This window comes from Rutidosis leptorrhynchoides, chromosome 4 (assembly GCF_046630445.1).
Source record: "Rutidosis leptorrhynchoides isolate AG116_Rl617_1_P2 chromosome 4, CSIRO_AGI_Rlap_v1, whole genome shotgun sequence".
Classification (NCBI taxonomy): Eukaryota; Viridiplantae; Streptophyta; class Magnoliopsida; order Asterales; family Asteraceae; genus Rutidosis; species Rutidosis leptorrhynchoides.
This window is the reverse complement of record NC_092336.1, coordinates 25,574,877-25,586,335: the sequence shown is the minus strand read 5'-3', so window position 1 is coordinate 25,586,335 and position 11,459 is coordinate 25,574,877. Positions and strand designations below refer to the sequence as shown.

Below are 11,459 nucleotides of genomic sequence, written 5' to 3'. Positions count from 1 at the left end.
GACCACCGAATACTTCCCGCGCGAAGAGACTCGAAGGCTCGAACAGGGGCCAAGAAATTTAAAAATAGCCCGAGATGACCTCGAAGCTTATAATCAACGGTTTGCCGAACTAACCTCAATTTGTCCAAACCTCCGGGCTCCCGGGCCCCAAGGAGTTGAGTTTTACATGGATGGCCTCCCTAAGAGCATTCCACACGGAGTAATGCCATTAAGACCCGCCGACCTACAAGAGGTTGTGATGATAGCCCGCCGATTTATAAAAACGGTGGATGAAATTGAAGCACCGGCACCAACGGCCGAGGCCCAACCGGTTAACAACAAAAGAAAACAGGAAGCCTCTCCATCAAGCAACCACAACCACAACGACTCCACCAAGAAGCCTTTCACCCCCGGCGGCAGGAAAAATTATGCTGGAACACGACCTTTTTGCAACACGTGCCACAAACATCATTATGGAAAATGTGGCGAACCATTTGGCATCAAGTGTCAAAGAAGTGGCCATGTGGCCCATGGTTGTAAGGGTGCCGCCCCCGTCGCTAAAAAGGTGCCCAGTGCACGCAGAAGGGGTGCTTGTTTTGAATGCGGACAACTGGGTCATTTTAAGAATGCATGTCCCAAGAAGAACGCCCACCCTAATGTACGCGAATGAGCTTTCAACCTTAACACATAGGATTCCCGGAACGACAATTAGTTTCGGGTACGTTTCTTCTCAACGACTCTTATGTTTCATGTTTATCCGATTCGGGTATCGATAAATGTTTTGTATCCAAGGCTTTAGAGCCTACTCTTTGCACTCCACCCCTCCCCCTAGATATTACTTACGCCATTCAAGTGACCAACGGAAAACCATTGCGTATCGATAAATTTTATCGGAGGGAGTACGTTAAACTTATTGGGTGGATAATTTGAATTTTGACTTGATACCTATAGAACTAGGGAGCTCAAAACCTATTCATTAAGAAGAAAATGATTCCTTACATGAGTATGGATTATCGTGAACTAAATAATTTCCGGTTGAGAACCGATATCCTCTTCCCCGTATCAACAACCTCTTGAACCATTACAAGGATCCCTCGTGTATTCCAAATTCGACCTTCATGCTGGTTATCATCAATTGATTGGTGAGTTCATTAGTTTAACATAAATAATCATTTCCATCATTTTAATAGACCACAAGATTTTCATTTCCAGTTCTCATAAATAAACGTCCCATGCATAGAGACAAAATATCATTCATATGGATTGAACACCTGGTAACCGACATTCACAATATGCATATAAGAATATCCCCATCATTCCGGGATCCTCCTTCGGACATGATATAAATTTCGAAGTACTAAAGCATCCGGTACTTTGGATGGGGCTTGTTGGGCCCGATAGATCTATCTTTAGAGTTCGCGTCAATTAGGGTGTCTGTTCCCTAATTCTTAGATTACCAGTCTTAATAAAAAGGGGCATATTCGATTTCGATCATTCAACCATATAATGTAGTTTTGATTACTTGTGTCTATTTCGCAAAAACATTTATAAAAATTGCGCATGTATTCTCAGCCCAAAAATATAAAGAGTAAAAGGGAGCAAATGAAACTCACGCATATAAATATTGTAAAACAGTTAATAAAGCATTTGCATGTATTCTCAGCCCAAAAATGTAATGAGTAAAAAGGGAGCAAATGAAACTCACGCATATAAATATTGTAAAACAGTTATTAAAACAGTGCATGTATTCTCAGTCCCAAAGATGTAAAGAGTAAAAGGGAAATGAAACTCACCATACTGCATTTTGTAGTAAAAATACATATGACTACACTGAACAATGCAGGGTTGGCCTCGGATTCACGAACCTATGTCATTTATATATATATATTAACACATATCACATTTAATCAACTGAGTTTATTTATATTATATACTATATTAGGATTATTATCTTTATATATATATATATATATGATTATATATAAAATGTTGTTACATAACTAATACTTTATTTTGATAATAGATAGTTGTAATATTTTTATAAAAATAATAATACTAATAATAATAGTAATAATATATAATAGTATTGATAGTAAAAATATTGATAATAGTATATATAAAAATCTTGTTAAAGATAATATAATAATAAGTTATTTTATTTGTATATTAAAACAATAATATTGTTAGTAACACCTTATACTAATAATGTTTAATAATAATACTAATTATGATAATGATAATAATAATAATAATAATAATAATAATAATAATAATAATAATAATAATAATAATAATAATAATAATAATAATAATAATAATAATAATAATAATAATGATAAAAGTGATAAAAATGATAATTTTATTTAATAATAATAATACTTATAATAATAATAATACTAATAATAGAAAACTACCTCAAAGGATAAGTTTCAAAATAAAGGTCCTTGCCCGGGCTCGAACCCACAACCTTTCGCTCACTGTCAACACCCTAAACCACACCTCTGCTTTCACTTTTCTGAATTATATCGTCCCTTAATTATATTTATCCTTATCTCTGTATCTCATTTCTACTTCTCCTTCTTCATGAATCATATATAATTACGAATCATTCTCATAATCATCATCATAATCTTAAATCATAATCCGTGATCATACTCATAATAAATTATTATCATCATCGTGAATCGATATTATACCCGCAACCATTCATCATTATCAACCCTAATCATGATCATAATCGTGGTTATCATATCTATCATCGCGTTCATTTAGTTTCGCCACCTTCATCATCGTAACAGGAGCACAGAATCAGGTATAGCAGTTCGATCCTATTGTTGTCGAGTAAATACCAGGAAGATAGAAAGAGGGATTTGCAAAAGACGTCAAGCTTCTACGGCCCATTTAGAGCAAAAAAAAATAAGTATTCGGCCCAAAATATATAAGAAGGCAACCCAGTTCGTTGGATTATCACTTCGCATAGATGAAGATATATACATTCTGTTGGTTAGTGTTTATTTATTCAAACCCACTTTGCTTTTTGAAAAAGTTGCACTACCAACTGGTTCCCATTATCGTCGACCAAAGTGGAAAAGGAAAAAAGGGAACGTGCATGGTGATAATCAATTGTAGTGGACAAAGAAAAACATGCGGCCTATATTTAATGGTAGTAGTAGTTGACATATTCTAATTTGTAGGTGATGGGTTGGGAATGTTTAAAATAATGAAATGGTGATGGGATGAGATATCATGTGTGGCCAGCAAAAAAAATATATATATATCTATTTTAAATGCTCGTTGATTAGCTGGTACCCAACTACTCTTCGACCCACTCAAGTGTACTGACCTCATGAATTGTAATCATCTCAATCTTCTTACTGTAACTCCCACTAAATACATTATATATACTTCCAACGTGTTTAAAACTAGTTTAAGAATTCCTTCATTTAGTCACCATTTCTTATCTCGTTCATAGTAAAAAATTCAGCAAATACTAGTGAGCTTGGTTGATGGAAACACAGAAAGGTAGTAAGTTAAGATGGCGAGTGGTGAGGTTTCACGGTGGTTTGGTTTTTGATGAAGATGATCGATGGTGATTATTGATTATAGGCGAAAGAAAGTAATAAAGAAGAGTATTGAAGATTGGCGATTTAATGTTTCATGGTGGTTTGTTGTTGTGATTTTCGGACGTAACCAGAATAAAACAGACTATAGCAGCGGGCCGAAGTTGCCGTTAATAATTGGGGTGGTTGTGTGATTTTTCGATCATTAGAAACAGAAAGATAGAAGAATCATTGTAGGTGGTCGTTTGAAATATTTGAAGGTGTTTTTGCAGTAGCCGTGAGCAGAAAACAAGAGTGAGTTTATAGTGGTTTGTAATAAGGTGGTTTCGTTGGTGGATATAAGAGAGTGAGGAAGATTGATAGATATGGTTGATATATACAAAAGGTCTCATAGATTGATTGTGAAAGGAACAGAAAATATTCGAGCAGACAATGAAGTAGTAACAAATAAAAATTAAAGTTGATATGGATTGCTAACGGTTTGATATCAATAAGATTGATTTGTACGATTCTTGAGGCAGAAAACAAAATTAACTATAGTGGAATTGTGATGTGAAATTGAAATGGATTCCAAAAGATCATACATTTGAATTTATATGTTTATTATTAATAATTAATAATTATATTACTAATAATTCAATTAATAATGATAATGATAATATTAACAATAACAGTAATAAAAATAATAAGTCACAATAACAATAACAGTGAAAAATGATAATAATAATAATAATAATACTAATTATATTAATATTAATAATGATATTAATAATATTACTTATATTTATATATATCAAATTTTTATATAATGATATTAGAAATTTTAATGTTGATAAAAAAAATATTGGGAGTGACAATAATATTACTATAGTAACTATATAAATTTTAATATCTTTGTAATATAACATATTATATAATAACACGTACTGAATATTTAATATTTACACATTTTATATATATACTTTTACATTTTTATTTATATACGTGTATATATATATTTATATATTTATTTACACTCAATAGTTCGTGAATCGTCGGGAGTAGTCGAATGTCAAATAGACATCTGAAACAGTTCAAAATTTTTGAGATTTAATTTAACAGACTTTGCTGAGATTTAATTTAACAGACTTTGCTTATCGTGTCGAAACCATATAAAGATTAAGTTTAAATTTGGTCAGAAATTTTCGGGTCATCACAAAAAATAATAATAATAATCATCAAGATCGAATTAATTGTGCTCCTCCTGACTAGAGGGGGCTTCAATATGCACAATTCACCAGATTACGGGTCTCGTCGCTCGGGGGGCTCGTCACTCAGAGGTTTTACTCGCTAGTGGGGATCCAATGTGATTGTCGCTAGAGAGGTTCCTTTACAAACCCAAAAAAAAAAAAAAAAAAAGTATGAGTATTGATGTTTAGCTAATATTTTTGATGGTATGAGAGTCGTTTAATGGATTTATCTCGTAGGTTAAACTCTTCAAACATTTATTGAGCAACTTAACAAGTCGCTGTTTCAAGGCCCAACAAAATATATTTATGAAAAGTCAATAAGCCTGTTAAAATTTAAACAATTAACGGCCCAAGCAGATCGTTGAACTATAATAATCCGAAGAAACAAAAAAACCCATCTACAAATATTAGTTCACAATTTTCACCTGAATTTTGACAATTCCACCGGCGATATCCCAAACAATTAAATCTGACCTTCAAAATGGTTCAAATGGAGTTCTTGGGGATGGATTTTAGCTGTGTTTTTGGATCGTTAACAAACGGAAAGTTCCCTGAAAAGGATTGTTTACTTCCGTTGGTTTCTAAACTTTTAGGTTACGCAATCGTTGCTGCTTCAACCACCGTTAAAGTACCTCAGGTTAACTCAATTACCTTCAATTATACATATTTGTTCTTCAATTTTGTTTACAATCTGTTTTATAGAAGGTTAAATGTTCGATTCCATTATATGGTACTCCGTATTGTGTAATAAATCGAACTAGGGCTACCGTCGTAAAAAAATTAGCAATCTTTTAGATTAGTAATCCCATAGTTATTGTCTAAGAACAATTAAGGTATGTTCAAAAAAAAATATTAGTTGATTTAATATTTGTTAATATAATGTCCCTTTTTACCTATGCATTTATGAAACTACTGAATTAGGTAAATAACTGAATTATTATTATTTAGTTTTTTGGTATTAACTAAATAAATAGTAGGGTGTAACAACAATTCAACAACCAGTTTCATAAACAAATCAATGTAAAAAGATACGATTACTAAACTAACATAATATATAGAAGTTTACAAAATTACGAACATACCGCCATACTACTACTGAACTATAGCCCATCAATAAATGATTATATATTTCTTTTTTGTAACTTCTGAATTTACACTAAAGTTCTATAATGAGATTTATGTGTGATACGTTAGATCAGAATATGGTAATTATTTGCATTTGAATTCTTCGATATTGTCTTCAATGCAATGAATGGTATTTCTAGTGAATATCTTGAAATGACATAATATGGAATGAATTTATGCTTCTTTTGTAGATAATGAAAATCATTCAACATAAAAGTGTAAGAGGTCTTAGTGTTGCCGCATTTGAAATGGAAGTAATTGGTTATACGATTGCTTTGGCATATTGTCTTCACAAAGGACTTCCATTTTATCCTCCTTCGTTACTAATAAAGTGAAACATGAACTACTAAGAGCACTGGGGGTGGTGACTGAGGTCACTTGACATGTCAGGCGTGACTTGATGAGTCAGAAAAAGTGGGGATTGGTGACCTATGTCAGTTAGTGTGTTAGTTAGTGTGTTAAAATAATAATTTATTATATTTAATAAATTATCCCTTTGGAAAAAAAAAGCAAAAAAAAAAAAAAAATGGGTAACCTCCGTCGCCTACACGACTGACATGGGGGGACGAGCTTGTGCGACTAAGGTGGGGAGTGGGTGACTTAGTCACCTTGAGTGGGACGAGGGTGAAACGGGTTCCACTCCCCTTGCTCTAAGTCTCCATTCTTAATTAATATGAGTGTATTGTTTATTTTAATTTTTGGTTGAATAAATAGATTTTTTAAAATATTGTTTTAAAATCAATAACCAAACTAATATTATCAAAATCAACCTGTCTAACCAAATGAAAATTGATTTATAAACTTTATCATCCTTCACTTTAGTCTTTAACATTTTGTTGGAATTAAGCACTATGATCTTGAAGTTATATCTAGTTGGACCTAAGTCATTTTATCAAGCTCACAGTTCACTATTTTTCATCTGTGAATTATAATAAGATTTCTATAGAAAACGACTCATATAAATTGATTTTTTATTTAGTTGGTTTGATTTTGATTTTGGTTATTGGTGCTAAAATATTTGCGAAAATCGAATAATCCAAATCGAATAAATCAAATATCCTTAACATGGTCGACGTACACCCCTACAAGTGCATTATATTAATCAAGTATGGCCGTTAAAAAATAGTAATCATCAAGATCAAATTAATAGTGCCCTTGACTAGAGGGAGCGTCAAATGCGCAATTCACCAGGTTACGGGTCTCATTGTTCGGTGGTCCTGTCACTTGGGAAATTTTACTCGCTAGTTGAGACCCAATGTAATTATCGCTAGGGAGTTTTTCTCTGCAAATCCAAACAAAATAAAAAAAAGTCTGAGTAATGATGTTTATTTAGCTTATATTTGATGGTATAGGAATAGTTTAATTGATTTATCTTGTAGGTTAATCTCTTTAAGAATTCATTGAGCTACTTAACAAGTCATTATTTCAAGGCCCAACAAAATATATTTATGAAAAGTTAATAAGCCTGTTTAAATATAATCAATAAACGGCCCAAACAGATCATTGAAGTAAATAATCCGAAGGAACAAAAAACCCATCTACATATTTTAGTTCACAATTTTCACCGGAATTTTGACAATTCCACCGGCGATATCCCAAACAATTAAATCTGACCTTCAAAATGGTTCAAATGGAGTTCTTGGGGATGGATTTTAGCTGTGTTTTTGGATCGTTAACAAACGGAAAGTTCCCTGAAAAGGATTGTTTACTTCCGTTGGTTTCTAAACTTTTAGGTTACGCAATCGTTGCTGCTTCAACCACCGTTAAAGTACCTCAGGTTAACTCAATTACCTTCAATTATACATATTTTTTCTTCAATTATGTTTACAATCTGTTTTATAGAAGGTTAAATGTTCGATTCCATTATATGGTACTCCGTATTGTGTAATAAATCGAACTAGGGCTACCGTCGTAAAAAAATTAGCAATCTTTTAGATTAGTAATCCCATAGTTATTGTCTAAGAACAATTAAGGTATGTTCAAAAAAAAAAAATATTAGCTGATTTAATATTTGTTAATATAATGTCCCTTTACCTATGCATTTATGAAACTACTGAATTAGGTAAATAACTGAATTATTATTATTTAGTTTTTTGGTATTAACTAAATAAATAGTAGGGTGTAACAACAATTCAACAACCAGTTTCATAAACAAATCAATGTAAAAAGATACGATTACTAAACTAACATAATATATAGAAGTTTACAAAATTACGAACATACCGCCATACTACTACTGAACTATAGCCCATCAATAAATGATTATATATTTCTTTTTTGTAACTTCTGAATTTACACTAAAGTTCTATAATGAGATTTATGTGTGATACGTTAGATCAGAATATGGTAATTATTTGCATTTGAATTCTTCGATATTGTCTTCAATGCAATGAATGGTATTTCTAGTGAATATCTTGAAATGACATAATATGGAATGAATTTATGCTTCTTTTGTAGATAATGAAAATCATTCAACATAAAAGTGTAAGAGGTCTTAGTGTTGCCGCATTTGAAATGGAAGTAATTGGTTATACGATTGCTTTGGCATATTGTCTTCACAAAGGACTTCCATTTTCAGCTTATGGAGAGTTGGCCTTTCTCTTGATCCAAGGTATAATTAGCATCACATAAACTAAAAGAACCTAATCTAATTAAACTTTCGAATTTTTTATAAGCATAATTAAAAAATATACTTTTTTTTTTTGTTTGTTTGTGCCTTTGCAGCTATAATTTTGGTGGCAACCATCTACTATTTTTCTCAACCTGTAAGTAATGCGACATGGATCCGTGCATTGTTGTATCCTATTGCTTTGTGAATAATTTTTTAGTTAATCTGTGGCTTGTAGATCACTATATTTATTTAGAAGATTTAACCTTTTGATTACAAATTATATGTCTATAAATTTGTATTTCTTCAACAAGATTATAACAGATATTGTGGCATTGCTCCAACAATCTTAGCTGGGAAAATTGATCCCCTTCTCTTTGAAGCTCTTTATGTAAGTAGAAAAGTTTTCTATTTTGGTTTTTTATGACTTCAATCTTTAAGTTGCTAAATTCTCTTGAAAAAATTGTTTGTTTGCAGGCATCCCAGCATGCAATCTTTTTCTTTGCCAGGGTCCCACAAATTTGGGAAAACTTTAAAGTAAGTTACTATTTACCCAACTCTTGCTATTCTTCGTTGCCATGGTAAATAAGAGACAAAATGAATCTATTTCGCCTGCTTTACAATAAAAATAGGAGGAACCTGTGACATGTTCACTAAAACAAATTCTTTGGTAATGAATAATTTATGAAGGAAAAAATAAAATCCCTTTGCTGCTTTTTAAAAAAAATTAAAATTATGTGTTTTAGCTTATATTATCAAAAAGTCAAATGTTACATTTTATAGATCATGCTATGCTCACCGGAATATACTTGCTCTCTTTTGATTAGCATATACAATCCGATTCAAAAGCAACTATTGATAGTTTTATATGGACTAATATTACATTGAGATCATACGATCAAAGCGAATTATTTCTTCTCAATCTTTTTTTTTTTAAGTTGGAACTTTTTTACGTGTACGAGTTCCCGAATGCCCAAATTTTTGTGGTAGTCTTCTAAGGTGCTTATGCTAAGTAATTCGATTGACTAGACAGTTTTATATATTTCAAGTAAGTATTGTTCGTTTTACTTGAGATTTCTGCCTTCAAATTATACATATAAGAGGGACGTAAATGGAACTGTGTCCATTAAGCTAATCAGTTCATGAAAGTGGTTAATTAAAACTTGGTAATTTTGGTGTTGATGATACTTTTTAATCCATTTAGTAGAGATTGTATTTGATGTCACTTTCATAAGCTTTACAGATGAAGCATAATAAGATGAAATCATTAGTTGATTTCATTAGTTGATTAAATGTTAAGGCTTGAAGATAATACTACGAACAAACTAAAAATTGTTCCCAAAAGATAACGGTTTCTGAACTCACATGAACCCAATTTATAATTGTAATCTACTTAGTACCGCAGTTTTGGTGTCACTTTCAAAATTCAGAACAGTGATAATTTTGCAAAATTACTAAATATGTGCGAGTTATTTTTGAATTGAATATATTTTGTGAATAGGAACGTTAAAGTTGAATTCAGGATTCATTTAAGAAATATTGATGAAAAGGAACTTAATTATGCTTGAAATTGTTTCAAGTAACAACGTGGCTTGAGCTCTCCCAAATCATCCTTCATATTCTTACTGTCTATTAAGGTAGAAGGGCTTAATAGTAATTTTAGGGCGATTTAGAGTCTACTAGGAAACTTGGGATACTTTTTAATATCTTCAGTGTTTATGCACGTGTGCTGTGACTGCCTCTTCATACCCCATATCTTATGTTCTGATAAATGTTGATATAATATCACTCATTTAATGACAATTATGTTATATATGAGCAGAACAAAAGCACGGGGGAGCTTAGCTTCTTGACTTCATTTATGAATTTTGCTGGTTCTATTGGTAACTTCTTCTTTCTAATTATCACCTAAATTACGGAGTAATATGATTAAATAGTGGTCTCATGCTGTTTACTTGTGGTGTGGCTCACAGTGAGAGTGTTTACCAGTCTTCAAGAAAAAGCTCCAACAAGTGGTATACGTCTTCTCTATTTATGTAATCTAGACATGGGCACGTAACAAAATGGGCAGCTTTTAAATGGAAATGGGTTATATTGACTCCAAACATGCTGGGTTAACCCGAAACGCTCTTGGTTCAACAATGTTTTTATAAACAATACAAGATTTTAAATTTTATTTTCAATTTGGATGCTCTTTATTTATTATAATCTGATATTTTGTTTAAATTTTGTTTAAAGTTGTGATGGGCTCGGTTATTGGCATACTGACAAATGGTGCAATCTTGAGCCAAATCATGATATACCAGAAGGCACAAGATAAGCCAACAAAGAAAGGGAAGAAAGCAGAGTAAAAAAACATCATGTGGGTAGTGACCATTCAAAGTTCTTCAAACAGAGTTCTCTCTTTGTTTCCATACATGACTTCTTTGTTTCTAGTCATTCAAAAATTGTTCATGTTTATTAAATTCAAAATCTTGTTAGAATCTTCAACATGATAGTTAGTAGCCAACTTGAATAGTTATTAATGTTGTTAGTTCGGTGCATAATGTGGTGGTTAATGTCGTTAATGGTTCGCTTATGCAAGAAATATGTTTATTAAAACATTTTTGTATGAAATTATAAAAAAAATATATTTTTTTTAATTTTACTAAGGGCAGTCTTTAATTTGTCGTTAAAGTGCAGAAATTGCTTGTACAATTGACAATTGTCATTAAAAAGCCAACCGTAACTACCATGTACAAGGTTTTTCAGCATCTTGATGACAAATTGTCGTTAGTAAAATTCATTTTTTTTAAGTGAAATGGGAATGGAAAAATAAAAGAATGAAACTTGAAAGTGGTTAAGAAGTGATTAAGCTCAAAGTTTAGTATCAAATAAATAAGAATAAGAACTAATCAACATTATACACGATCAATTATCAAATAAATAAGCTCAAATTTTATTGTTATTTCACAAAAA

General features: G+C 31.7%; 1 protein-coding gene across 1 annotated transcript; it reads left to right on the top strand.

Moving 5' to 3' along the window:
• Positions 1-7,421: 7,421 nt before the first annotated feature.
• On the top strand, positions 7,422-11,107 carry LOC139840123 (mannose-P-dolichol utilization defect 1 protein homolog 2-like). The gene is made up of 8 exons (XM_071830350.1): positions 7,422-7,670; positions 8,351-8,504; positions 8,618-8,690; positions 8,826-8,892; positions 8,979-9,038; positions 10,324-10,384; positions 10,475-10,516; positions 10,740-11,107. The coding sequence occupies exons 1-8, from the start codon at positions 7,515-7,517 to the stop codon at positions 10,850-10,852; spliced, it is 726 nt and encodes a 241-aa protein (XP_071686451.1). The 5' UTR covers positions 7,422-7,514; the 3' UTR covers positions 10,853-11,107.
• The last annotated feature ends 352 nt before the right edge of the window (positions 11,108-11,459 follow it).

Excerpts from the sequence above, each read along its gene's own strand:
- LOC139840123 (XM_071830350.1), top strand. The coding sequence starts at position 7,515 with ATGGTTCAAATGGAGTTCTTGGGGATGGATTTTAGCTGTGTTTTTGGA. Across the intron at positions 10,385-10,474 it reads GAATTTTGCTGGTTCTATTG|TGAGAGTGTTTACCAGTCTT; the intron begins GTAACTTCTTCT and ends TGTGGCTCACAG. Across the intron at positions 10,517-10,739 it reads AGAAAAAGCTCCAACAAGTG|TTGTGATGGGCTCGGTTATT; the intron begins GTATACGTCTTC and ends TTTTGTTTAAAG.